Source organism: Chanos chanos, chromosome 9 (genome assembly GCF_902362185.1).
Source record: "Chanos chanos chromosome 9, fChaCha1.1, whole genome shotgun sequence".
NCBI classification, from domain to species: Eukaryota; Metazoa; Chordata; class Actinopteri; order Gonorynchiformes; family Chanidae; genus Chanos; species Chanos chanos.
In genome coordinates, this window is record NC_044503.1 from 33,376,984 (window position 1) to 33,404,483 (window position 27,500).

Genomic DNA, 27,500 nt, shown 5'->3' on the forward strand with positions numbered 1-27,500 from the left:
TGCATCTTCCCTCCCTCAGAGTGATGAAAGAAGAGAAGGGCTCGGAGGAGAAGAAGAGCAGCATGTGGAGGAGGTGAGAGAGCGAGAGTGAGAGAGAGAGAAAGAGAGAGAGCGAGAGAGAAAGAGAGAGCGAGAGTGAGAGAGAGAGACAGAGAGAGGGAGAGGGTGAGAGAAAGAGAGAGGGAGAGCCAGAGAGAGAGAAAGAGAGAGAGAGCGAGGGAGAGAGAAAGAGAGAGAGAGCGAGGGAGAGAGAGGGAGAGAACAAAGTGACCTCTTTTTAGTCAGTTAGTGTGTAGACTTATGAGTACTTGGTGGTTGTGTGTGTGTTTGTGTTTGATATTTGTGTGTGTGTGTTTGTATGATGCAGATCTTAAAAATTCACACGCAGAAAAATACAGAGGGTTTTGCTGTCTTGTCCTGAGCTAAAGGAAATATTAAGAGTTCTGTTTGACGCTTATTTTTTATGTAAAGATCTCATGAAGACACACAAGATATATCGCTCTCCGAGGAGAGCAACTTCAACAAAAAGCTCTAAGCCACTCGTCATCAGTGCTGTAACAGCCAATTTAGGATGTGTATTACACAGTTACACAGTACAGCATGCTTAAAGCATGTGTTTTGTTCAGCCATGAAACTGGTCAGAATGTGTGTGAAAATATGTTTTTTTTACGGTCACGTTCAGTGGTGATTTTTTTGCCCTCTTTTTTTCCCCCGAAGGTTTAACCGCTTGTTTGGTCTGACTAAAGAACCCTTCACTCAGGGCACTGCTTTATCATTGGCTGTGCCCTCACTCCCGACCGTCCCTACTCGCTCCCCATTGGAGTCTCCACGGCAACGAGCTGTCAGTCAAGCTCCTACAGAGTATGTGAACTCACTCTGCCTCTTAATGTTATGACAACTATAATATATAATATTATTAATATATAATTATAAAATGAATGTATAATTAATATGATATTATTGATTTGCAGATGAAGTACACAGTTTACTTTATCCTGACAGTCTCCGCTCAATTACATACACTGACATTCAGTTCACCATGACTTTTAATATCTGTGTCCAGTTCCCCAACTACATTGTAGTTTCAAATTCTGACATGCTCTATTATTAACACACATCTCCTCCTGCTCTCTCTCTCTCTCTCTCCCTCTCCCTCTCTCTCCCTCTCTCTCCCTCTCTCTCCCTCTCCCTCTCCCTCTCCCTCTCCCTCTCTCTCTCCCTCTCTCTCTCTCTCTCTCTCTCTCTCTCTCTCCCTCTCCCTCTCCCTCTCTCTCTCTCTCTCTCTGTCTCTCGCCCCCCCCCCGCCTCTCTCTCTCAGTGTTTCTGTGTCTCCACGCCTGAGGAGGAGAGAACTGTACAGGGAGATTCGCACCCATGTGTGGGGGGCACTGGGTAGACGCCAGATCCACGGCTGGAGTGTGCCCCTCTCACACGTCAGTGTACACACACATTCGTGCACGCACACACACACGTACATACACGCACACACAGGTACACAGTTCATACACACACATATTGTCTCTCAAGTTGTGACATCAAATTACTTTCTGCTTACGTGTAAGTAGGATTAAAGTAAAGTAAATGCCATGTGTGTCTGTGCGTGTGTCTGTGCATGTGTGTCTGTGTGTGTGTGTGTGTGCACGCGTGTGTATGCGTGTGTGTGCATGTGTGTCTGTGTCTGTGTGTGTGTGTGTGTGTGTGTGTGTATTTGTGTGTGAACACACAGGACACCTCTGATCCGTCGCCCGAGCCCAAAGACGTACCCGTCCTCACCCAGCTTAGACTGCTCGACCAAAGAGACGCATCTGCTAAGGTCAGACTCAGTTCTTATTGGTCAGTCAAGGATGACAGACGCGGGGAATATCCAATAGAGTTTCATAACAGAAAATTAGAATACTCAGTATGTGGCGAAACACTGCGGTGTAATACTATGACAGTACAATGCAGAGAGAAAAAGGGAAACCAAGTCACAGTTTGTATTCTGCTTGCTTTGTTAGAGGGTTTTTTTTTTTTTTTCTGAAGGTCAGTGTCTGTGGTTTCTCCGTAGTTGACTTGTGCAGTCGCAGTCCCACCTGAAGTCTCGGGAGAGCAGACGGTAAGAATAACGTATTTACATTTCAGGACAGTCTCTCGCCTGTGTTTCTATCCCACGCCTAATCCAAACACAGCTCTCTTTGTTCCACAAGCTTAATCTTATTTGGTCAGAACCAGCTGGATACGGTGTTTTAACGACATTTAGTGGAATTCAGGCTCAGAATTTTCAAAGCTCATGTAATAACCACCCTCAACTAATCTCCCGTTCTTCCCTGACGTCGTGTCGCGACCTGCCACTCATTCTAACAAAACATGACGTGTTCCTCCCAGTGTTCCGTCTGGGCGGTCACTGGCCCCGCCTCCAGCAGCGACGTCACAGTGATCGACCCAGGGCGGTCCAATACGATCCTGGATCAGTTCAGCCTCCCGCCCACCTCTCCCGCGCTCTGCATTTGTGCTGTACCCCCTACTGGTCAGTACAGGCGCAGCAGTTTGGATTTTCAAATGAATAAAACATGACTTGAATTATGTTGTTGCTGGCACACGTGTTAGAATGCAGCTGTAAACACTGACCATCACCATACTCATACACATGCTGACCACCGTACCGGCTGTTTTTCCGGACACAGATGAAGCCCAGTCCAGCAGTAGAGAGAGGGTTTTACCAGAGTAGTGCCAGGAGAACAGAATTCAGCCCAGTTTTAGGCTTTAGTCTGTGTCCAGAAAGCCAACCAAACCAGACTTTAGTTTTTAGCTTTTAGATTAACTATGGTTCATTTAAAATACTCTTGTTATTGCTTATTTATTTGTTTGTTTGTTTATTTGTTTGTTTGTTTGTTGTGTGCTATGCCTCCGTGTCTCTAACCACTCTTTCCTACTCCAGGGGAAACTTCTGGAACTGTGTGGATCGGAACACAGGATGGAGGGTGAGCGTTTATACTATCTTTATGGATATTTGGAAAGTCATTTTTTGCTTGTTTGGGATATGTGCAGTTTCATTGTTTGTGGTTTTTCTAAAAAAATATTAATCAAATAGGAGTATATAAAGCTGCAATACATGGTATTACATTAATATTATATTTTAATTTCTATCTCCTCGTCTCAGGGTGTTGGTGCACTCAGCCTCTGCCTCTAGGAGGCGCTGTTTACAGTCAGTCTCTCTCTCGGAGGGAGTGCATTCTCTAATGTGAGTATATCTATGCACGTATAAACATCCCTGCCACAGAGAATGTATCTCCTTCACCTCAGTTATGAATAAAAGAGAAAGAAACAGTCCCTGTAACCATGGTTACATGCACTCTTCCCTCTGAACCCTTACAGATACTCACATGGTCAGGTGATTGCGGGATTAGCCAATGGGACCCTTGCATTCTTCCGCCACAGCTCGGGTGTGTCATCTTTTCTCTCTGGTTCGCTCGTTCTCAGTGACACACAGACTTTGAAACGCTAACCCTGCAGAAGACAGGACCGTAATGATTGGTTGATTGCTTTGACAGGTGGATGGGATCTCCAGTCACAAGAAATACTGTCCCTGGGCTCAACTCCTCTGCAGCCCATTCGCTGTTGCCTAGCAAAAGGGGAGGGTCTGTGGGTGGGCTACTGGAACAAAGTTTATATGATTGACATACAGAAGCGGAAAGCAGAGGTATGGCTTGGGCAACTTTTGTCAGTTTGGCGTTGTAATAAATATTGTGAAATAGGGAAAAAAAAAACAGAATGTAAGCAACTATTTTTCTTCTTTGTCATACTTTGTCTTTTCTTTCTTTACTTTCATCTGTCCGTCCTGCAGAAATCATTCACGGTGTCGGAACGAAATGAACAGCAGGTGCGTCTCCTGTGCGCGGCAGGAAGTGGCGTTTGGGCTGCCTGTCGACTAGACCCCACCATCAGGCTCTTTGATTGGTCAACGGGTCGACCCCTACAGGAAGTAGATTTGTCACCCATGGTGACCAAAGCCCTGGGTAAATCACTTTGACCTTGAAAGCTTGAGTTTAGTGGAAACATTTTTTGTTCTGTTACTGTGGTTGTTAATCTGTATTCACAACATCTCTCTCTCTCTCTCTCTCTCTCTCTCTCTCTCTCTCTCTCTCTCTCTCTCTCTCCCCCTCTCCCTCTCCCTCTCCCTCTCCCTCTCTCTCTCTCTCTCTCTCTCTCTCTCTCCCTCTCCCTCTCCCTCTCCCTCTCCCTCTCTCTCTCTCTCAGGCTCAGCGTTTCTGTCCCTCTCCTCTCTCCAGATCTCATCCATGTCTGTTATTTGTGGGCGACTGTGGGTGGGAACAGGAAGTGGAGCCATTTTCTCCATCCCTCTCTCGCTCAGTGAGTCTCCCTCCCTCCATCCCTCTCTCGCTCAGTGAGTCTCCCTCCATCCCTCTCTCACACAGTGAGTCTCCCTCCATCCCTCTCTCGCTCAGTGAGTGTCCCTCCATCCCTCTCTCACTCACTGAGTCTCCCTCCATCCCTCTCTCGCTCAGTGAGTGTCCCTCCATCCCTCTCTCACTCACTGAGTCTCCCTCCATCCCTCTCTCGCTCAGTGAGTCTCCCTCCATCCCTCTCTCACTCAGTGAGTCTCCCTCCATCCCTCTCTCACACAGTGAGTCTCCCTCCATCCCTCTCTCACACAGTGAGTGTCCCTCCATCCCTCTCTCGCTCAGTGAGTCTCCCTCCATCCCTCTCTCACACAGTGAGTCTCCCTCCATCCCTCTCTCACACAGTGAGTCTCCCTCCATCCCTCTCTCGCTCAGTGAGTGTCCCTCCATCCCTCTCTCACTCACTGAGTCTCCCTCCATCCCTCTCTCGCTCAGTGAGTGTCCCTCCATCCCTCTCTCACTCACTGAGTCTCCCTCCATCCCTCTCTCGCTCAGTGAGTCTCCCTCCATCCCTCTCTCACTCAGTGAGTCTCCCTCCATCCCTCTCTCACACAGTGAGTCTCCCTCCATCCCTCTCTCACACAGTGAGTGTCCCTCCATCCCTCTCTCGCTCAGTGAGTCTCCCTCCATCCCTCTCTCACACAGTGAGTCTCCCTCCATCCCTCTCTCGCTCAGTGAGTCTCCCTCCATCCCTCTCTCGCTCAGTGAGTCTCCCTCCATCCCTCTCTCACACAGTGAGTCTCCCTCCATCCCTCTCTCACACAGTGAGTCTCCCTCCATCCCTCTCTCGCTCAGTGAGTCTCCCTCCATCCCTCTCTCACTCAGTGAGTCTCCCTCCATCCCTCTCTCACACAGTGAGTCTCCCTCCATCCCTCTCTCACTCAGTGAGTGTCCCTCCATCCCCTCTCTCACTCAGTGAGTCTCCCTCCATCCCTCTCTCGCTCAGTGAGTGTCCCTCCATCCCTCTCTCACTCAGTGAGTGTCCCTCCCACACACTTCCCAGTTCACTGGTTGGATCCCTCTCCATTCACCTGCGGTTCGACATGTCCCGTCATACAAAAATAGCGGTGGAAACATAAACCACTTTCACGTTTAGATTACTGTCGATTCATTAAAAATTCATCAGTCTGTTATACACTGCCTGGTCAAAAAAAAACGTCGAACACCCTAATATTTCGTCGGACCACCTTTAGCTCTGATTACAGCGTGCATTCGGTGTGGCATCGTTTCGACAACCTTATGCAACATCACAACATTTATTTCCGGCCAGAGTTGCGTTCATTTTTGGCCGAGATCTTGTTGACGACGGGAGAATGGAACCACTCCGTGAAGTCTTCCCCAGCACATCTCAAAGACTTTCAGTAGGGTTAAAGTCAGGACTCTGTGGTGGCCAATTCATATGTGAAAATGATTCCTCATGCTCCCTGAACCACTCTTTCACAATTTGAGCCTGATGAATCTTGGCATTGTCATCCTGGAATATGCCCGTGCCATCAGGGAAGAAAAACTCCATTGATGGGATAACCTGGTCATTCGGTACACTCAGGTCCTCAGCTGACTTCATTTTATTGTCACATAACGTTGCTGAGCCTAGACACTGACCAGCTGAAGCGACCCCAGATCATAACACTGCCTCCAGAGGCTCCAAATCCAAAGGGTGACTTTTTTTTGGGCCGAGCAGTGTATTAACCAATATATCAGCATAATCATCGTTTCAAGAGAGCCATAGTTGCCACGTCAAACAAGAGGTGTTTGAAAAACAGTGCGGTTTATGGTGCGTTGGATTTAAGAAATACTACGAGCTGGTTTACGTCTTTAATTTTGACTTTAGTCATCAGACTCAAGGTCGTTTGTAACCTTATTTTCTTTTTCTCAGGTTCAGAGTCCTCCTCTATCCCATACTGCTCTCTGGCCGCAGCCCAGCTGTGTTACCACGGACACCGACAAGCAGTCAAATTCATCATCTCGGCCCCGGGTCAGTTAGTCGTCAGACTGTCGATCAATAATCCACGTAAAATATGTAGATACAATCCCAGGCCTCAGACTTAAGATTTCATCTTTCATTCAAGAAATACTGCGTCCAATTTATTTTATATTTCTATTGTTTATTGTCTCACAGTCAAGCATTTACTTATTTCTGTCTTTCTCCACCTCTCTCTCTTCTTCATTCCCCCAGGCTGTAGAAGTTCCTCCAGTACAACAGAGGGCGCTGTCTCCACCTCTCATCTCATCCTAAGTGGAGGAGAAGGCTACATCAATTTCCGTATCGGTGAGTGTCTCTTCTTGATGTCATACATGGCTTTTATCTTTAGTAGGCAACATGGTGAGGGAGTAGAATGGCTAGCAAACAATGTTAAATATGATATTGCTAAAAAATACTCGTACTGTCAGCGCATGAGCCAATAAACAGCTCAGAGATATGTGTTAAGTTTTGACAGTGCATATGATCTCTTTTTTTTTCACAGGAGATGATGGGAGTGATGGAACGAGTGAGACTGTCCCACAGAGATCTGAACGGAGTCACATGATCATTTGGCAGAGCCCCACCTCCTCCGTGCCTAATCCCGCCCTTTGAGTAAATCCCGCCCCTAAAATCAGTCTCGAGCTCCGACCATAAAAAAAAAAAGACAATCTCTTCTATTTATCCTTTTATAAACTCTGATCAAAGTTGCCTACCTCTTTGCTAAAGCCCTCCCCTTTAAATCAGTCTATCCAATCACCAGCCTGATAGTCTAAGCCCCCTCCCCATCTTTCATTTTCTTTACGTGGATTGGTCACCCTCAGTACAGATTTACACATTCATAAATCAGTCTGGTGATGCAGTTATTTTATAAAACAGTTCCGAGCACGCTCAGTGGGGCTCTAACTGTTATTATTATTTTTTTTATTTTTTTTTTCCACAAAAGGAGCCATCACCTGCTGCTACTTTGTTCATACATTCATCAGATACTGACAAACTGGACCTACTGAAAAACACTTAGGAAAAAAAACAGAGACGTTTAAATCTGCATTAGGGGTGAATTTTCTCTTTTGACTGTGCCTCGTCCCTTCCAGAAAAGCCATATCAATATGTTTATTATGATTTGTGTCCGTGTTATACGTGGGGGTACGATCTCTATGTCTGTACGCACGTGCCCTCTTTTTTTTCCTCTCTTTTGATGATGCTGTGGGAGTGGATTTATTTCGTACTGCAAAGTGTTTGACAATCATCCCTTACCCAGGAATGGCCTTAAAAAGAGACACTTTTTTATTGTCTTGTCTCTTTCAGAACCAAGAGCTGGTCAGTTATCAGCGGTTTCATTTTTCCTTTGGTTTTTGTTTGTTTGTTTGTTTGTTTGTTTGTTTGTTTTACATTTCTTCCTGAGCCAGTGGAAGGTGGCGACATCGCTTACCGATATCAGTGCGGAATGTCGTATCACTGTATTGATGTGGGATCATTTTGTACCTTTACGGTTCCTTTGCGCTTTTCAGTGAGATGCAGTTGCGTTTGAGACGCATTCCAAGTCTCCTCGTTGGTTCCTTTCCACGTCTCCTTCTGCCCCCTCTCTCTCTCTCCCTCTCTCTCCCTCTCTCTCTCTCTCTCTCTCTCTCTCATATGAAAAGCAGCCAGTCACCAGAATTTAGCTCCCTAGCCTTTTAATGCAAAGCATAAGCTCATGTCTGATTCACGTTCATGCCACAGTCTCAGGACAAGATCCCAGCCAAGTAACCACGGCCGTGTCAGCTGTAACTGTACGAATAACGACCTCTTCTGTGACCCGGTCCCTTGGCCGTCTGTGCCTGACGTTTGTTCTTTCAGCCTCGCTCTCGTTCAAACCTCACCGGCTCTTCATGAAACCTCAATGGCTATCGGTCAAACCGCACTGGGTTCAGGAAATTGCAAAACTGCTACATTTCAACAGCTTTTGTTGGTTTGGGTTTTTTTGTTTGTTTGTTTGTTTTTTTTAAACCAGATTCTGCTCGAGCCTCTCAGTAAACGGCTTGTTTTTGGGTTTTTTTTGTCACGGTGGTTAAGTTGGACACGAATAACATTTTTGTAAACGGGGGACAACTGGCTCATGTTTTTGGGCATTAAGACTGGACCTTCGACCCTTAAGCGGCTGAGTCGGTTTTCAACCGACTCTCGCTTGCGCGCTATGCAAATGTCAGTCAAATGACGTTAACCGCCTGGCCGGGAAAGATGTCGACCTGCGCACAGACAATACCGTGCTAATACTTCTCATGCGTGTCTAGAAATCTGAAGTTTTTCATTGTAAAACTGTCCTTTTGCTACGGATCTCTGTGTTTTGGTAACGCGTACTGCATGCGTGTGATGGCAATTGCTTTTGGGTCTTTTTACTGTTTTTTTTTTGTTTGTTTGTTTGTTTTGTTTTGTTTGCAGAAAACAAGGGAGCAGTGAAGAGATTAAGTGGCTTATGCAGTATTGTGAATGTGTCAGTGAATGTTGTGATGGAGAGAGTGAGAGAAATAATAAAATTGTTTGTTGAAAAATTATGATTGACAGCTGGAAAAACACTCTATCTGGACTTCTTCATGTAAAGTCGATGGCTGTTAAACAGTGTATTCTCAAATGGAAATGATCTTTTGTACATATAATGTTTTCATTAAAAAAAAATGAGATGTGATTTTTTTTTCCCTTTGGTAAATGTTCTCATTTTCAAACTGTGCCAAAAGTCATAAACGGAACATAGTTTAACCTTAATTATTTATTAAGATCAAAAACAGTTCTTTCTCTGTAGTAAAACACACTTAGTTAAAAGCACTTTTAAAACAATAATAATAATAAAAAAAAAAGTTACATGAAGTATTCAAATTGTGTCTGTATACAATCAGTTGCAAACAGTTTTATCCCACAGAAATTGACCTTTTGGTTTTAAAAATATGCTGATACAGTAAATACACGAGGAAACAGACAGAGAAAAGGTGAAAGGTGCTCAAATGTGTAAAAAAACAAAGAAAGAAAGAAAGAAAGAAAGAGACTTGAACCCAGTGTTCTGGCCACGTGTCTGCTATTTTGACAACAACAGTGTTGCTTGACAAAGTTGCCTATGAAAACACATCCCACACGACCCTTCCTTCTCAAAACCTGTTTTAGACGATTTCCTTACACCTTGTGAATGAAAACACTAGTACATTCATCTCCTCACTATTGCCTTTTCACATCTGGAAGGTTTGTTTGTAACATAATCTATGCACTCTCTATATGACTTGTGGACATAAAAAAAAAACAACATTTTTAAAAAAATAACTACATGTGAATATACTTACAGAATATTCACAAAACATCATGTATAGTATTTTGTTTTGTTTCTCTCTCTCTCTCTGTATGTGTTTGTGTATATTTTTGTTTCTGCTGTTGTTTGTAACATCGCAGATATACAGTCTACTGAATTTAACCATATTTGTCTCCAATAGCAGGTGCCTTACAGTCTTGGCTTTGTGTGCTCCTCTCTGACAGTTCTGAAACAACGTTTTATTTATTTATTTTTTGTCATTTTAGTAATTTTCTGATGTTTACAACCTAAATTATCCCTCGGTGGGACACTTATAGATGTTCACTTGTAAGTTGTGAGAGCATCTCCTTTCTCCTAACCTGAACTCTACATGTATCACAACTGAAAATGCATTTGAGTCTTGGTCTGGATGTCTATATTTCCCTCCTGATTGGCTGTCGCTGCTGTCAGTCACGGCGTGCTGTGGCTGCGATTTGTCCGGCGAATGCGGCGGCTCAGGTTGCGAGCCAGGCGGTCCACGGCACTGGCCTTGTAACCCAGCTCTTTCTTTGAGGTCAAACCTTCGATGTTCCCACTGTACCACATCACCCAGCCTCCCATAGACAGCAACAGCAACAGTGCCCCCGAGTACACAAACAAGTCGCCGAAATCACGACCTCTGATCTCCAGCTCGGCGAAGACCCCAACCAGGAGGGCCGTGATGCCAAGGAGGTCCATGACAACGGCGAAGACAAGCACGAACTTGCAGTGGGTCAGTCCATCATTATCCATGGGCATAACTGCCTGAGGGGAGAAGGAGGGAGAGAGAGAGAGAGAGAGAGAGAGAGAGAGAGAGAAAGAGGGGGAACGACAGGAAGGAAGGATAACAGAGAACAGGATGGGGAGATGAAAGATGTGGAGTGAGAGAAGGTGAGCGCAAAATGAAAGACAGAAAGATTTGTTATGGAAACCTTACTATTCACATAAAAGGGGTGAGGCTCAAAAAAAGAAAGAAAGAAAAAAAAAGCGCTTTGTATTGGCCCAGACATGTATTGGTCCAAACCCTGAACAAACATGACAGCATGGTGGTTGGTCATGTCATCACAAGTGTCATAAACTCTTAGGACATCCCAAATCAGACAAGGATTAGTTATTCAGTTCTGTTCAGATCTATGGTTGCTGAAGATCAATGGGAGCCATTTTATCTGTTTAATCTTCCCTGTACAATTTTGACAAGAAACGGGGTACTATTTCCTGCATAATTTTCTTTATGCTCAGGTGTGAATGGTTAATGGTTGGTTACTTCGAGTGTAAAATTATCACATATTCGAACATATTCACTGGGATAAAGTTTGGATGTTCCGACGACTGAAGGAAAACGAGTCTGACAAAAAAGCCATTTCACGTCTTTTGTTTGGCCTCAATCCAGCCGACACACCTGTTACACCTGTACTTGCTCAACACAAACATCCGATGACCTTTTTACACTCAGTTCTTAAATGTTTCGCGAGGTACTCTAAATTCAGAATAACCAAGTGTAAAAACAACCACAAATTTCACTTACCGTCTGGCGTGTTTTCCCCTCACTGTTGGAAAACTAATATCCCTATAAGCTTCGGGTTTCTCTCATAATAGACTTCACTGAGGAGCGGCGTTCCGGGTCCTCCTCCGCCCTGTCAGCGCAGGTGATTCATTAAGACTGTCGTGTCACCTGACGCCTGGTCACCGCCTCCTCTTTCTTTCGTCTTTCCAAAAACCTAACAAAACCCCACGGTAATAACCAATTTTCGTTGGAATAAATATCATACCAAATAAAAATAGAACTTCTTAATGTATCGAGTGCACAGAGCTAAAATGCAAGCGACAACAAGTCTTTACATGTGAGAGATATTACTAGTATGGGCCATTAACACCAGCATGCATTTTATTAATGGAACACACGTCCTCAAGTTCATTCGTGTAAAAATGTTAAATTCTGATGTAATTTATAATTTGCTCAAAGACGCCTCTCGCTGTTCTCAATCATTTCGCGTTTTTTTTTAACCGGAATTACGTCACTGTTTGGAGGGACTACAGCAGCATTGAGGAAAGCCATTTAATTGTTATTGTTAGCTGGTTAGCTTTCCAGCAAATGTCAAGATATACTAACGTGCATTACACATAACTTTTTTTGTATGTGAAAGACAGAGCATTAAGCGACTAAGGAACGGTTTGTACACGTTTATTTACACAATGCGAGACGAAAAACAGATTTCCGATGTGCAGTGTAACAAGGGAAATTGCTTGCTAATTCATTAGCCAACTCGGTAGTCTCACTTATGCAAACGCGTCTGTGTTATTTCATTACCCTTCTATATATAAAACAACATTGTTTGCGGGGTGTCTTGTGCAATTCACAGTTTTAAGCTAATTTCTGTTAAGCTTTCGGATATGATTTCTTGGGAGGACATTTTGAATGTAAAAGGATTGTTTTGTTGATGTGTTGCTATGCTAACTAGCTATTCCACTACCGATGAGTGTAGTTTGACGGTTCATTAAGCAAGTGTATCTATGTGTGTGGAAGTATATCTGAGTTTCACAGTGAGCAGGTTGGCAGTTTCTTTACGTAAAGCAACCCAGAACAGCTGGGAACGAGTGTCATCTTTTCAGCGTTGTTCATTTTAGTCAAATAACAAGTTAATGTCTGTTGTGCATGTTGGTAGTAGAAATAACAATTATGTAATATACCACTATGCTGTCATTTCAATACGATATTAATATGTAGCACTATAGTAATAAATCAACGGCAACAAGATTTTTTTTTTCAGTTTCTACTTAATCTGAGCTATCACCCTCTATGTAGGGATGGAATCGAGATTTTTTAGAAACGTTTTCACAGAAAGAGAGAGAGAGAGGGGGGGGGGGTTTGGGAAAGAATACACACAGGTGTTATCTGACCTCTGATTGGTTTTGGTCGTTTTGTGTGCAGCTTGGTGCATAACGGAAACATGAACGATGCAGAGACGACTACCAGGAAACATTCGAATTCGAGAGAGCTACAGAGTGAGTCTGTTTTCCTTTAATTTCCCCTTTTTTTCTTAACACTTAAAACATAAACGTTCTGTTACAGTGGAAGTCATTCCTTTGTCCGGGCGATTGGTTTTTGTACCTCCCCTGTTATGTATCCCCTGTTACAGTTCGAATTCATATCTTGTTTTATTGGAATCCTCACTGACGTTGTTAATAGTTCAGCAACGATGCCATTAAGCATGCGTTAACGCGCAGGAAATTGAAACGAGATTTAAAATAGCATCTGAGACGTGTTGCGATATTTTTTTGGGATTTTCCCAGACACGCTGTTACCGCTTCTGGGTTTCATTGTCTGAGTTTAAATTTGAATGGTTTAGTCTATTCAGTGTGTTTCTGCACCCTAACAACAGTATATTCTAGACAGAGTTACCCTAACTTTACAATAAGTCTATTTATCTTAAATAGATTTATCGTAACATAACTCATAGCACGACTCTGGGTTTCATGTTAGATTGGGTTTCACAGTTCTTTGATGATGATTGTGATTGTTGGTGGTGTTGTTGCTGTTGTATTACTCGCATGCACTCGCATGTCTTTGAATGCATTAAAAGTGAATACTGTGTTTGGTCTTGTGTCCAGCTCCGAAGAACGAGGATGCCTACGAGATTTCCATTCCATTTGAGGAGAATAACTTTGAACAGCAAGGTGGATTTTACAATCAGAATGAACAGAGCTTCGACGGTGAGAACTGCCACTTAACAGACAGAAACACACACACACACACACACACACGGACGATCTCTCCTTACAAATGCCACTGAAGTATATTTTTGCGTCAAATGTGAAAGTCAAGCCATGCTGGTGACACTGCTGATCCAAGTTAGTGTGTGTTTGTGTCTGTCCGTGTGTCTGTCCGTGTGTGTGTGTCCGCCCATCCGTGTGTGTGTGTGTGTGCCTGTGTAGGAGGTGACACCCCGGCTCCCGGCAGCTCCTACCTGTTGATTACGAACCTGCGGACACAGCTGCAGATTTCTCTGGAGAAAAACTCATGGCTGCAGAAACGCATCGAGGATCTGGAGGAAGAACGAGACTTCCTGCGCTGCCAGCTCGATCGCTTCATCTTCTCCACGAAGAGTCAGGAGAGCAACGGTGAGAGAAAGAGGGGATGGAGGGATGGATGGATGAAGGGAGTTATAGAAAAGAATCAGATTGAACGGAAGAAAAATGAAGAATTAAGATAAAAGGCATTTTGGAAAAAAATCAGTCAGCACGTTAGGGAAGACGGACGTCATCCCAACGAACTGCGTCGTAACGGAAAAAAATTCCCTCTCTCTCTCTTGCAGGCAACGATTCCCGGAGTTTTTCCTGGCGGAGGAGACGAGAGAACGAACGCGGTAAACGGGTCCTTTTTTTCTGCTCCTTCTTCTCAGGCTCTCTCTCAGTTTTCTCTCACGCGCGGATTGCAAAGCCGAACGTATCACCTGATTTCTCTTTTTAACAGTTTACAAATGCTTTTCTGACACTAAACCACCTCGACTTTCACGCGTCAGTCGTGTCGTACGGTTTTACGGTGAGAACAGTGTTGTGCTTTGACATCAATCTCCTCTTCACACGTTTGGCGTGAAAATGTTACATTACAATGAAATGCTTTGCTTGTCTTTTTTTTTTTTTTAACTTTCTGGAGATGCAGCAGATATGAAATGTGCGAAAACAATCGCTGAGTTTTACACAAAGCTGTGTGTTGGGGTTTTTTGGGGGGGGGACTGAAACCGGATAGTGGAAACTGAATGGAAACTAGATAATGTTAGATCTCTGAACACAAGGCTGGATGAAATGCTTTGCTTCTCTTTTTTTTTTAAACTTTCTGGAGATGCAGCGGATATGAAATGCGCTTTTGACGGGGCGAAAACAATCGCTGAGTTTAAAACGGAAACGCTGGCGCGCTCTCTCTGTACGCCGGCCGCTTTGGTCGGTGTCCTCTGGACTAATCGGGCGTGTTTGTCAATGACCCAGTCAGTGTACGGTTTCACTTTGCCCTCTGATCGTATTAACCGTTAATACACTGTTCTCGATCTCAGGGTTTAATCAGTAGTTTGGAATCAAGATTGGTTCGGATCTTTAGAATCGCGGGGAGTGGGTTTTATGTCGCTCTTTGCTCTTCCCTGGTTTCTGTAACTGCTCAATACCACTTTGTTCAGAGAAAATGGCTGTGTGTTGGGGTTTTTATTTTTTTTTTTGTTGTTGTTGTTAAGAACACTTTAACTGTACTGTAATGATCAGCGATGTTAAGATAACCCGTTTTCAATCATTAACTGTTTTCAGATTCACAGTCTGAGACCCAGCGCTCAGCCAACCGTCAGTCATTCCCACAGAGGTCCGCCCAGCAGGCCTCGTCCAATGCCAAGGCCATGAGCTCTGGCTCCGGTCCAATCAGCAGTCAGATGAGCTCCATGTATGGCTCCTCCCACTCACAGCCTTTGCTCGGTGGAAGCGGTAGCAGCAGTAACAACAGGAACATGAATGATCTACCAGGTGTGTGTGTGTGTGTGTGTGTACGTACGTGCTGGTGTGTGTGTGTGTGTGAGTGATGTAATGTGAATGTAGAAATCCTTTAATGGTTAAAATGTTTGTCTTCTCTCCTTTTCTCTCTTTTTTTTTTTTTTTTTGGTTTGGTGATTTTTTTTCTTTTTGTCGTTTGCCTGTGTCTCTTTTTCCACAGAGTCCCTCTCTCTGCTTGGACAGGAGGAGGAGGAGGAGTTCCTGGAGGACAGTTACCTGGAAGAAGAGGAGATGATGTCGGGGGAGGACGTGATGTCAGACAGCATGACGCTGAGGAACATGGGCTCCAGCGGACGGACCAATAGCGGCCACCCGGGCCTGAAGAGGAGGCGGGTCTTCCGAATCGCACGAGGGAGAGAGCGACAGAGAGGTGAGAGGAAGAGAGTGAGCGATGACGAACGGTGTGGGGGAGAGAGAGAGAGAGAGAAAGAGAGGTGTAGAAAAGGCAGAAAAGTGCATCTGGTTCTGTCTTTAAAGGAAAGTGACGTGTGCCTGGTCTCGTATCGCTCTCTCTTTCTCTCTCTCTCTCTCTCTCTGTCCATGTCGAATTCTCGCTGTCTTTCGCTGTCTTCCTCTCATCCCTTTTCTCTCCGTCTGTCTTTCCCTCCATCTTTCCCTCTCGGTTGATCTCTCTCGCTCCTACATCTCCTGCTCCCTTTTTCCGCCTTTAAATGATTCTCTCTGTCTGTTTCTCTCTCTCTCTCTTATTTCATGTTGTTTTGAGTTATCGAGCGTTATCGGCAAGGCGCTCATGTCCCCAGAGTGTGGAATGGGACATGTTCTGCTGCAGGGAGGAGAAACATAATAGAACATAAATAAAAAAAAAAAAAAATGAAACATTGTATCCATATAAAGCACATTCCAGAACATTTTACCTCTCTTATGTCATTATGACTGTATTAATGTCATTGTCACTCCACTGCAGTATATGACATCACAGTACACATGTGACACGTTGCTATGGTTCTCTCACGCACAAACACGTGTACGTATGTGTACAGTGAAGGACGCGGCAGGAGTGCTGTACCGCTATAAGAAGATTCTGGTGACGTACCAGCGGCTGAAAAACATGTCCAAGGCTTTTCAGATCCACGGTGTGGACCGCAACACCGTGGCCTCCACCACCCCCATCGCCGAGCTGCTGCTGGTGGCGCCGGAGAAGGTGGCGGAGGTGGGCGAGTTCGACCCGTCCAAAGAGAAGCTTCTAGACTACGCACGGCGCTGCTACATCGCCCTGGACCCGCAGACGCTCAGCAAAGTGCAGGCGCTGAAGAAGAACAACCTTCTGCTGCCCATTTCCTACAGGTGCTTACACATGTACACACACACACATACATACATACACACACACACATATATACACACACACACACACATATACATACACACATATACATATACATATACATATACACACACACACACATATATACACACACACACACACATATACATACACACATATACATATACACACACACACACACATACACACACACACACACACATACGTACACACGCACATATACACACATATACACACACGCACACACACACATATATATACACGCACACATATACACACACGGAACACAAATGTAAACTGAACTATGAATCACAACTGTTGCGAAACTAGTTTTTAAGAACTAGGAAGGTTGTTTACCGTCTTAACCAGTGTGATTTTTTTTTTTCTTCTCGTCCTTTTTCAGGTTGAAAGGAACAGATAATCGATAATGGGACAGCCAGGAGCCTTGCCTACTCTGCTGTACACCCCCCGCCCCCGCCCCTCACCTGTCGACCCACTCGCCTGCCCCCCCCCCAACCCGACTGTATTTTAAATGCACAGTAATCCACCCTCCACATCCACCATCTACGTCACCTCTCTGCCACTCGGACACGGCACACAGCCAAATCGGTTTCCAACTATCGCAGTGTACTGTAATCCTCTACTTTTTTTCTACAGGAAAACAATCACACGTACACACACACACACACACAAACACACACAGCCAGTAGCCACACACAGATTCACAGGTTCAGCCGTTCTGGTAGAGACTGCTTCATGATAGCATTAATCTTGTAGTGTTTCATCACGGATTTCTTTTTTTTTTTTTCTTTTTTTTTTTTTCTCCCTCAACACTTTTCCACGCTCTACAACTATCCGTTGTGGAACTGGTCTCAATGCTGTGGTCATGGTTCCGTTTTAGAATTTTAGCGGCGACTGTTCTAGAACACTGAGGCTCTGTGACATCATTCACTCTGGTCTGTGGCTCTATGCTTATTCCATGCAGGGGCTAAAGGAAGTACTGTATTTCTAATCCTCTGCTCCATTCCTCTGGGGGATCAGTGTGTGTGCGCTGTCTCTTCCTTAAGCTACGGCTGAAGGTATCTATCAGCTCGAGAACTTCGTTTGAGAGTTGTTGTTGTTTTTTTTTTTTGTTGTTTGTTTTTTTTAGTCTGAAGGTCAGCGCACATCTTGACCCTATACACTGTTCCAGTTTGACACTGTGCTATACTATGTCTCACTGTACCATCCTGATTATTGAATGGCAGATTTTATAATCAAGGAAATTCTCAGTTCTTTTAAGCGGATGAAATTCTGTGCGAGTTGCGTAATATTTTCCTGTCAAATCCGAAACGTTTGAGTCCTTGGATATCATTGAGTAATAGTGCTTGCAAAAAAAAGTTCAAAGTTCAAAGGAAGGGTTTTTTTTTTTTCCTCTTTTTTTTTTTTTTTTCCTCGTAGCTTATTTAATTTCGAAAACAAATCATGTTCAGAACTGTTATTGGTGGTACTTGTCTTAGTATAGCATAGTGAGTGTGAGTGTGTGTGCGTGTGTGTACATGTGTGTGTGTGCATGAGCTGGTGCTGTGAACACTGTCCCCTAATTGCCCAAAGCTTTTAGGTCGTATGGATGTACTCGTGAAAGTGTGTGTGTGTGTGTGTGTGTGTGTGTGTATGAGTGAGAGAGAGAGAGAGAGAGAGCGTGTGTGTGCGTGCGTGTGTGAGTGTTTTGTGTTTTAAATGGGTCCTCTGAGAAATTCTGTGATTAAAATCAGAGTGACAATTTTCTGACACCTCCTCTGGGCTACAAATTTTACAACACTCAACACCTCAGAAAGGAAAAAAAAAAAAAACGAAAAAGAAACTTCTCCCTGTCTCCTTCAGTCACCAGAATCGTGTGTTTGCTTGTACCTCCGATGTTGTTTCTAAAAATGTCTGCGCTACCATTGATTACGGGTCAAGCCTGTAGAATTCCGTTTGCCTCAGGTACCAATAGTTTTTTTTTTTTTTTTTTTTTCCCCTCCTCACCTCTGTGGAATTTTCTAGATAACAACAGGAACGTTTTTTTTCTGCAAGCCTTTTGTTTTGTTTTGTTTTGTTTTTCTCTTCATGTTTTAACTCAGTCTGTGTATGTGGTAGCAAAGACTCAACGTATTGAAAAAGGTGTCAGATCTGATTTCTCATACTTTAAAAAAAAAAGAAAGAAAGAAAGAAAACAAGAAGAAAAAAAAAACATAAGCCAACATCATGATGACACTAAAGTATTTGATTTACTATTCAAACTTGTCTGTCTCAACTCCTTTTTTTTTCTGGCGGAAATGTCACAGTATTTAAGACTACTGAGAATGAAGGGGACTGATGAAGTCATTAAGACTACATGTGAAATGAAAGGGAGATACACACACCGGAGAAAAACGTCTGTGTTGTATTAATCGGTTTTATTCCATCCAGCGTACACACCCACACGCTCACTCTCTCTCACAAAAATCATTCTTGTTTCTCTGTTACCAGCTTCCTTGAGTTCCCCTTCAGGCCAAAATACATTATCATGTTTCATATTGCACTATTATAATTCAATATAACTATGTTTTTTTGTTTGTTTGTTTTTTTTTTTTTTTTTTTTTGCGAATACTGGAGAGATAGAGATATAGAGCGACCAGGAGTCTTGACTCGACCTGCCAGCTGTAAACTAATAGCTTCCTTTTTCGGAAATCGGAAATCCTTTGCACAGTTTTCCTGCATTTTCATTGCGCCAAGCCATGGTCACTATTAACGTCTTTGGAATGTAATACGTTATTTCAAGCATTGACCCTCATTCGGAGAAACACGAATGACCTGCAGCCAACAACTGCGAATAGATCTCGAGTGATTCAGTGACGTTTTTCGTAAACTCTAGAACGTGTTAATTGTTTCTAAGGCACATACGAAGGGCGTGTCAATCTGTGTGCAGATGGCGAAGAGATGACCATTCTCCGTTCCACAAGAGCCCTCAAAAATATATCTCTACTTATATACTTCTCAAATGAACCATATGTACACGTAAAACACCTACAATTGCGTTCTGCCGACAGTATGACGCAAAATCTAATCTGTATCTTATTTTTACATTAATATTGGTTAATATGTCCCGTTTTTTCTTAACACCCTCCTTAATGTACAGTGTCATGGCACTAGATGAGTGTATGTTTTATTGCATGCATACATACACTTTTTTTAAAAAAAAAACAAAAGAAACTGTTCACCATAACACCCGACCTCCACAACCATTTAGTGTACTCTACTAACTCCCAAGAGCATCGTTCTCCGGACTTAATATTACTTGAAAAAGTTCAGAATTTCAAGTTCCTCCCCACGTCACGCTGGTGTGCGTCTAAGAGGCACAACATTGCCTCAGGTGTAACGAGTGGTTGGACGAGACGTCTCCTGGGAAGTGTGAGTCACAAGCGACGTGCGTTTTGCGGAACTCTGTCTTTAATGGACTTGGAACACCTCCAGAGATTTGGGGAACAGAATCGGCGATGAAACGGCGATGACGTCGTAACGGAGGCCGCAGAATGTTCCCGTAGAATGTGCAGCTCCTTTGAGATCAGCGGAAACTTTGGTTCCATTTTGAATTTTGTCGAGGTTACCAGAACGTCCATCTCCTTTTAACCGCGTCGCCTCTTTGGACGAAGCATCGTAGAGCCGGTCTCGTCTTTAAAACGCGACAGACCGCTTTGGTGAGTTGTGACGTGTATGTCGTCGTATTCTGATGTCACACCGCCGCCGTGGCGTTGGAGATCTTGAGCGCGTCTTGCAGGTTCCGTTTGCGGGCCCTCTGACTTGAGATGATCTCCAGGTGAGATTCTGGCGCCCATCCGCGTTGTCGGTCCGACAGACGTGTCCCTTCAACCCAGCCTGGGGGGGGGTGAGAATGAATAGACCTCATTAAATTCGATATACAATCTCAATAAACAACCTGTGTGGACTAACTATAACTAACTATATTTACATCATAATGGTAACTTGAATGTATTTAATTTCAGTTATTATCACTGTGACATGGCTTAATACGTTTTAATGACTTCGCATCCTTTAGTGACCTTATGAAGTCCCTCGTTGTAGACACTGCGGTGTGTATGCTTTAAGAAAACAAGTAATGCTCTCTCCGCGGAACGCGATTAAAACTGCTGAACTGCTGTCACCGCGAGCGTGTTTTATTATGTAAGTTGCCGCAGAGGGTTAATAAACTTCATTTTAGAGATAAATAAATAAATAGTTCCGATAGCACGTTGAGTCTTGCTCACCGTCGCTGCTCTGCTGATGCACCAGTAACACGTCGGCTTTCTCCAGCGTGAGCTCGTCCGGTTGCTGGGCAACAAAAGCTCTGATACACTGCATCTGTGCGAAGTCTGAGTAGAAGAAAGAAGAGGGCGAGGGGTTAGAGTCGTTAATAACTGCTCTCGTTTTATCGCTCGGTGATCAATGACGTGTTTCTTTTTTTTTTTTTTCCCCCGCACTCGTACAGGAAGAGACACGCACCCTGAGCGGCAGTGAAGTCAATCTCAGGATGAGGACGCGAGAGGGCTGAGATCCAGCGGAGTTTATCGCTCCTGTGGGAATAACAGGCGGAAAAAAAAGTCAAGTTACCGGAAGACTTACCGGAAGAGCAGAGCGTTACTGTCGTTCAGTAAAATAATGTTTATAAGAATGTTCTGTAAGGGATTTATGGAGAGCTTACTTTGCTATCAAACAGGAAACTGATAAAGAGGCAGCCGGGAGTCACACTTAATGAATTTGCAAATCACACACACACACACACACACACACACACACTATCTTTCTTGCTCATTTTCTCTAGTCTCCCTCTCCCTCAATCTCTCCCCTTTTCTCATTTTCACATACTCACAGTTATTCTTTCTCTCTCGCTCTCTCTCTTTCTCTCATTCACTCACACACACACACAATCTCTCTCTCTCTCTCATTTTCACACACACACACACACACACACACACACACACTCGCAGCAGAGCGGACTCACTGTGTGTCTGCCCTGACCAGCAGTGACTTGTTGCCCATGTACAGGACGAAGAGGTTCTTCTGCAGAGAGTGAAGCTTCACGCGGCAGTTTTCAGCCCGAAGATCAGAGACGGGAGCGTGGTCGATGACCGTAAACCTGCCTCCTCTACAGACAGACAGGCAGACAGACAGGCAGACAGACAGGCAGACAGACAGACAGACAGAGACAGGGAGCAGAGAAAAAGAGCAGGAGCAGGGGAGGGAGAGAGAGAGAGAGAGAGAGTGGATGAAATCGTTGATGATTAGAGGAAGGTTATGCCCAATCAATGCGTGAAGCAACGAGAAAAGACAACAGAGAGGAGAAAAATGAGATAGAGGGAGAGAGACAATATATCTTGAGTAAAACAAAATCATACATTTCATACCCAGTGGTATAATAAATGATCCCACATAATCTCTTGTCAATCAAGAGAAGAGTCTGTGTAGCTATGACACCGAAAGCTCTGCCGACAGACTACGGTCAGACAGCGAAAAAAAGTACAAACGTGGTTCGTATGCGGTCAGGTAATGAAAGCGTGTGCACTACAGCGTTCGTGGAGGAGCCATAGAAGTGGAAGGGAGGATGAACGGACAGGACTCACTCTTTGCAGAGGGAGAGGAGCATGTAATCGTTGAAGAGGTGCAAGTAGGCGCTTCTCTCCTTTTCCTTCGCGGAAAAATCTCTCAGTTCTGTCACGGGTCCCTCTCTCACCAGTCTACGGGACTGGCTGATCAGCGGTAAAGTCTAACCCCGCACACGCACACGCAAACACAAACACAGACAACATAAACACAACATGAGCGTACTGAGAGAATAAACACAAATGGGATTTGAACAGCGGCCACTGAACATTGAGGCTCAGATGTCATGACTCATAAATGTTGTTGTATAAATGTTGTTGTATAATACAGACGGTAAGGCAGTAATTGCAGACCAGTGACGGTAACCAGGGCACAGAAAACGTCTTACCTTACACTCAAAGTCCACTTTGGCGCTAAGAGACACCAGAGATTCGATGCTTTTCATCTGATTAATGCTGTCGTTGCCGTCCTGAATTATCTGTGTGTGTGTGTGTGTGTGTGTGTGTGAAAGAGAGAGAGAGAGAGAGAGAAAGAGGTTAAGTAATGAAATTACATCTCAGTTAGCTACCAGAATGTCGCTGTGAGTGTGTTAGAGAGAAAGAGAGAGAGAGAGAGAGAGAGATATGAACATACCTTCTCCAGTAACTTCATGGCTTTGATGGCCTGCGATTCGTCCTTAGTCTTTGGAGCTGTTCTCTTCGCGATGTTCTGTCAGGAGACGGGGAGAATGCTCACGTGGTTGTTTTTAGGAATTTAGGAGGAACGATAAGGAACGGGCTCCAAGAGAAGGAAAAGCACAAAGAAAGGCAGCGGAAGGACAAAGCAACGGTTTTCGTTTGAGAAAACACAGAAAATACAAACCGGCAGAATAAAATGACTAAGAACAGACAGTAGGTCGTCTGTGATGAATACACTAACAGAGGGGATTAGAGAAAGAAAGACAGAGAGAGAGAGAGAGAGAGAGAGAGAAAGAGAGGGTGAGTTTGTACCTGCACTAGGAGTTTAAGACGTGTAATCCTCTGGAAGGGAAGGATGAGGAAAGAACGTAACGGAAGCCTCTGACACAGAGGACTACGCTCCAACTTCTCCACGACGCGACGGAAACCAGCGTTCTCGTCCCTGAGAGAGAGAGAGAGAGAGAGAGAGGGGGGGGGAAGGGGGAGGGGGGAGGGGGGAGGGAGGGGGGGGGGTGTTTGAGTGAGCGCGTGCCCGCATGCATGTATATCACGGTTTAGATGAAACAATAAAGAGGAGGTAGGTATGGTATGAACATGTCGGAACTAGCGTTATCTGACTCTCTCCTTTTCCCATTCCTGCCGAAACGCCTGAGATTTAGGGCCAATAAAGCAATAAAACAAACGAAACCAATCTGAATGGAGAGCGAGAAGGGCCAGAGTTCAGAGAGAGAGGAAGTGAGTGTCATCGGTCGGAAAGTCGGTAAGAGAGGGTGGGGGGTAACTGTCAGTTTGAATCACGTTTGAATTACGACCGAATCGAATCGCGCTCGAAGAAACGCGAAATCTCGGAATCCAAACAAAGGAGAGGGACGCGGAGACGACGAGCTGAGGAACGTTGTCCGGGATACACGACGGAGACCGGAGGAAGGAAAGGTGTCGGTCGGAAAAACAACACTCGACTTTTTTTTTTTCCCCCTTTATGTACACGGGGGTAACAAACGGCAGGAGAAGCAAACACCAAACCATATGATCAGCTTACATTAATCTCTGATAGGTCTTGTCCTGATATGACTGGTTGGTGAGATAGGGCACGTAGACCATTCGGAACCTTTGGCTGTGTTCGATGATGACGTCACACACGGTGAAACCCATGACGTCATTCTCCACCTTCTCCTCCAATTTGGCCAAGAATCTAGATATCGCCATAGAAACACAATCGAAATTAGAGCATATTTTTATAATGCACAGAAGAACTCAATCTGAAAGACTATTTAAAGAGATCCACACAAATACAGGTTGAACTGATAACACCGGAATGATTTTAATAAAGTAAAGACAAAAATGCCCAGTGCATTATGAAACCAGAGACAAACTTGATCTTTGAATAATCATTTTCTGTAAGCTCGCTTTGTCTGTGTTTAACTGTATGTCATTTCCAAATTTTTATTTCAGTGAAAAGAAGTTAGAGACCCAACTATCGATGGCGAAAACGTTTTATGTTTTTTTGTTCTTGTTGTTGTTGTGTTTAGAAAAACTGTACACACAGCTTTGCCAATCACCTGTCCAGCAGTCCTGCCCTTTAAATAAAATTAATCTGACCTTTGACTAAAATGTCTGATGAACGTTATGGGTACGTTAGTTCTATGTTACATAGCCGTTATTCTGACCTGTGACTGATGGCTCGGACATCTCCCAGTCTGGAGAAGAGCCAGTTTCTGTCTTGGCTGCCCAGGAGTGAGTTCAGCGGTTTCGACTTGACGAAATGTTCCACCACAATGTCCAAACTACGACAGTACGATGCCTCTGATGTCACCATTTCAAACCGCACCTGAAAAATGCAGCCGATCAAATGTTAGTCCTGAAAAAATCTACATCTCCCACAATGCTTGTAGAGACAAAGCTTTGTAACTTTGTTGCTTTGAAGACGTACTTCTGTTTGAATTTTTTTTTCTTCAAAACAAAAAACAAAAAAAAAACAAACTACTTATATTCTAAAAGCTAATGTTTCATGACAGCATTAAAAAGCTGCATAAAGCCAATTGAACTGAGCACTACTGTAGAGTCAAAGCCAATTTTTCCCAGAAAACCTATACCTACACAAACCATCTTTGTCGTGATTAAGTCTGCATTTCTCAAGATTGACCAAGAGTGTCTGTGATACCTGGTGGGATGATGGGAAATGTAGTTCAGTACCTCTTGCAAGCGCCTCTCATCCTCGGTGAGCGCGGCGAGTTCCGGGGTGTTCCTCACGCCTGGCAGATCCTGCCACAGCGTGGGAGACTGCGACAGCGACGAAACGGACAAGCGGGGGGAGGGCGGCCTCGAGCCCCCCTGACCGGCCGACGTCGGCACGGGAAGGCTGGACACGCTGGAGAAGGAGTTGGAGTGGCTCAGGGAGTGGGGATGGGGCACATGTGGAATCGGGGGCAGGGGGCGGCACGCGGGAGGAGGAGAGGAGGAGGGCGCCGGAGAGGAGGGCGGCGGCGGCGCCACCGCCGGGACGTCCCCGGCCATGGAGATGGCGTCGGAGCGCGACTGTCGCAGGATCTCCCTGTTCTGAACCACTTCGCTGTACTGTTGGTATAACTGTGCATCTGAGAAGACGGCAAAAAAAAAAGGAACGACAGAGCGGTCAAGAGAGAGAGGGGGAAAAAGAGAAGAACAGACCAAGAGAAGCAAACAGAAGGTGGAATAAACAGATGAATACGAGGGAGGAAAAAAGAGAGAGAAGAAGAAGAAGAAGAAGAAGAAGAGGAAAAAAACATGTTAGCATTCAAGTCTGTCACCGAGATGTATTTATTTGAAGCAGAAGCACAGGAGCAGCTGTTTTTCTGCTGCGGGTTTCAAGCGAGAATTTTACATGCACGGACCTGCAAAAAACAGACCTTGAAGGTGTGAAGGTAAAAAAAAAAAAAACAGGGTTATAGAATGACATAGTCTTCCATCGTTTCACAAGAAACGTCCATTTCCACAGTCAGGTCTATGCAAGCGTCTTTACAATTTGCCCTAGTATTCTATAAATTTTCCACCATGTGTCTGACGATATATATATAAAAAATGTTAAAAGGAGACCCCACCCACCCACCCACGCACAAACACAAACACAAACACACACACACACACACACACACACACACACACACACACACACACAGACACACACGTGCACACTGAAAAAGCGATGTGTAAATGTGTCAGGGAGAAAAGTCCTGTGTGAAAAGGAGGAGCGGGGGATGGAGTGAAGGAAAGAGTAAATAAAGAGGAGGATAAAAAAAAAAAAGGAGGTCAAAGAGACTCACTGTAGAATTTCGAGTTCCTCTTTCTCATCTTCCCAAGCGTGTCTGTCACGTTCCTGTGAGAAAGGGAAAAAAAAAAGGAAAAAAAAAGATGAAACGGAGCAAGACGAGAGTTATTTCAAAAAAAAGGTAGAGTAGAGAGATACTATCTTATCGATCCCTCATGTGCTGGACTCTTTGCTGTCCTTCTGGAATGTTCCTCAGGCTACGTAGATACCTTTTCTGTAAGAACTATACTCCAAATTTCCCTTCGAAGAAAAGTCCCAAAGCATACCACTGTTCTTTCAGTATCTCTTCTCATATTACATGACTTGATTAACGTAATACCACAGGGGTAAAGTTAAGACCTCACAAAAGAAAGAAAGAAAGAAAATATTCTCAACATATGTTTCTCAGCTGACTGTTGATTTTAAATGGAAAAGTAAGCACCATACAGATGCTTAAATACAAAAAACAAACAAACAAAAGAAACAAAAAGAAAACTGGTTTTTGAATTAGGCTAACCACATCAGAACTACACACCCAGTTGAAAGTCTGAACACCCTGGTGCTTCTTCAGCTGTCATTTGCTGTTGTGTTAGCGGGTTTCACTTTGGAGGATTATGTATGGAAGTGATCGTGAGTGGAAATGTACTAGTGCGTTAATGGAATTTAAAAGAGCTAGGTTTACCTTATGTCTACCTCTCCCCAGCTGAACCTCAAATGGTCCTCATCGTCGTCCTCTGTTGAACATGAACAGACAAATGGTGATTTAACCCCCCCCAACAACAAAACACATCATTTAACGGACATATTACGACACAACACATCACTTAGCCTATACAATGCGTCATTAGCTTTTAGCGCACACTTACAAATTAAAAGACACGCAACACAACATCACAATGTAACTTAGATAACTCTCACAAGCCAACACACACACGCTTTTAGGACACTTTACGGAAACCCTTAACCAGCACAAGGTGACACACATGGGTGATCTCAAACATGGTATGAACATGTTACTTAGACACACAAGCAAAGCATTTAAACCCAATCTTAATGTGATCCATCTTTGGCATCGATTCTATTTCGAATCCAGATAAAAACCAGAATTTACATTCAAATTGTGAGCTGACTTCCAATGTTTTAACGATCACGATGAAATCGGTCCCTGTTCAGTAAATTGATATTCTGTTTTTCCCCCAACATGAAAATCACACCATCCAGATCTGGAACAGCAAAGCACCAGAGCACAGAACAAAGCACTGTAAAATCAGAGAGAGAGAGGAACCTTTCAGACTAGTCTAGAACCGCTGAGTGCCAACCTAGGCCAGACCTTCGGGTCATAGGAAAGCTGTGCTCTGGGCACAGTGTCCCTGGTCTCCACGTTCTGCCACCTACCAAACAGAGTGGAACTAAATTCCCTGCCGTGTGGATTTAAGTGTTACGGTCAGACTCCTG

The 27,500-nt window shown here is 44.2% G+C and overlaps 4 protein-coding genes across 4 annotated transcripts in view; 2 read left to right on the plus strand and 2 right to left on the minus strand.

Annotated features, from left to right (window-relative positions):
- LOC115820824 (C-Jun-amino-terminal kinase-interacting protein 4) overlaps positions 1 to 6,975 on the plus strand; it is a 14,944-nt gene extending 7,969 nt beyond the window's left edge. The window contains exons 13-27 of the mRNA XM_030784509.1: positions 20 to 73; positions 718 to 861; positions 1,319 to 1,439; positions 1,727 to 1,813; positions 2,048 to 2,095; positions 2,365 to 2,506; positions 2,918 to 2,960; positions 3,140 to 3,220; positions 3,355 to 3,422; positions 3,531 to 3,679; positions 3,824 to 3,995; positions 4,237 to 4,350; positions 6,277 to 6,375; positions 6,577 to 6,669; positions 6,866 to 6,975. Of these exons, the coding sequence (XP_030640369.1) occupies positions 20 to 73; positions 718 to 861; positions 1,319 to 1,439; positions 1,727 to 1,813; positions 2,048 to 2,095; positions 2,365 to 2,506; positions 2,918 to 2,960; positions 3,140 to 3,220; positions 3,355 to 3,422; positions 3,531 to 3,679; positions 3,824 to 3,995; positions 4,237 to 4,350; positions 6,277 to 6,375; positions 6,577 to 6,669; positions 6,866 to 6,975 (1,525 nt within the window). The remainder of the gene's footprint in view (positions 1 to 19; positions 74 to 717; positions 862 to 1,318; positions 1,440 to 1,726; positions 1,814 to 2,047; positions 2,096 to 2,364; positions 2,507 to 2,917; positions 2,961 to 3,139; positions 3,221 to 3,354; positions 3,423 to 3,530; positions 3,680 to 3,823; positions 3,996 to 4,236; positions 4,351 to 6,276; positions 6,376 to 6,576; positions 6,670 to 6,865) is intronic.
- A 3,109-nt stretch (positions 6,976 to 10,084) lies between these two features.
- Positions 10,085 to 10,405, minus strand: tmem238a (transmembrane protein 238a). Its single transcript, XM_030785468.1, has one exon. The coding sequence runs from the start codon at positions 10,403 to 10,405 to the stop codon at positions 10,085 to 10,087; it is 321 nt and encodes a 106-aa protein (XP_030641328.1).
- A 1,298-nt stretch (positions 10,406 to 11,703) lies between these two features.
- ccdc106a (coiled-coil domain containing 106a) lies at positions 11,704 to 16,968 on the plus strand. Its single transcript, XM_030784486.1, has 9 exons — positions 11,704 to 11,822; positions 12,582 to 12,655; positions 13,262 to 13,363; positions 13,586 to 13,771; positions 13,966 to 14,016; positions 14,945 to 15,154; positions 15,342 to 15,551; positions 16,183 to 16,486; positions 16,891 to 16,968. Exons 2-9 carry the CDS (start codon positions 12,601 to 12,603, stop codon positions 16,913 to 16,915), a joined length of 1,143 nt encoding a protein of 380 aa, XP_030640346.1. The 5' UTR covers positions 11,704 to 11,822; positions 12,582 to 12,600; the 3' UTR covers positions 16,916 to 16,968.
- A 3,090-nt stretch (positions 16,969 to 20,058) lies between these two features.
- The window catches only part of arhgef5 (Rho guanine nucleotide exchange factor (GEF) 5), an 11,555-nt gene continuing 4,113 nt past the window's right edge, over positions 20,059 to 27,500 (minus strand). Inside the window, exons 2-14 of the mRNA XM_030785469.1 lie at positions 26,728 to 26,779; positions 26,062 to 26,114; positions 24,956 to 25,356; positions 24,430 to 24,590; positions 23,802 to 23,954; positions 23,075 to 23,204; positions 22,719 to 22,793; positions 22,474 to 22,563; positions 22,106 to 22,248; positions 21,487 to 21,630; positions 20,988 to 21,058; positions 20,753 to 20,857; positions 20,059 to 20,363 (exon numbers count right to left, since the gene is read on the minus strand). Coding sequence (XP_030641329.1) covers positions 20,221 to 20,363; positions 20,753 to 20,857; positions 20,988 to 21,058; positions 21,487 to 21,630; positions 22,106 to 22,248; positions 22,474 to 22,563; positions 22,719 to 22,793; positions 23,075 to 23,204; positions 23,802 to 23,954; positions 24,430 to 24,590; positions 24,956 to 25,356; positions 26,062 to 26,114; positions 26,728 to 26,779 — 1,721 coding nt within the window. The 3' untranslated portion in view covers positions 20,059 to 20,220. The remainder of the gene's footprint in view (positions 20,364 to 20,752; positions 20,858 to 20,987; positions 21,059 to 21,486; positions 21,631 to 22,105; positions 22,249 to 22,473; positions 22,564 to 22,718; positions 22,794 to 23,074; positions 23,205 to 23,801; positions 23,955 to 24,429; positions 24,591 to 24,955; positions 25,357 to 26,061; positions 26,115 to 26,727; positions 26,780 to 27,500) is intronic.

Coding starts and splice junctions, on each gene's coding strand:
- tmem238a (XM_030785468.1), bottom strand. CDS start 10,405: ATGGATAATGATGGACTGACCCACTGCAAGTTCGTGCTTGTCTTCGCC.
- ccdc106a (XM_030784486.1), top strand. CDS start 12,601: ATGAACGATGCAGAGACGACTACCAGGAAACATTCGAATTCGAGAGAG. Junction 13,364..13,585: donor GAATGAACAGAGCTTCGACG/GTGAGAACTGCC, acceptor GTGCCTGTGTAG/GAGGTGACACCCCGGCTCCC. Junction 15,155..15,341: donor GAACATGAATGATCTACCAG/GTGTGTGTGTGT, acceptor CTTTTTCCACAG/AGTCCCTCTCTCTGCTTGGA.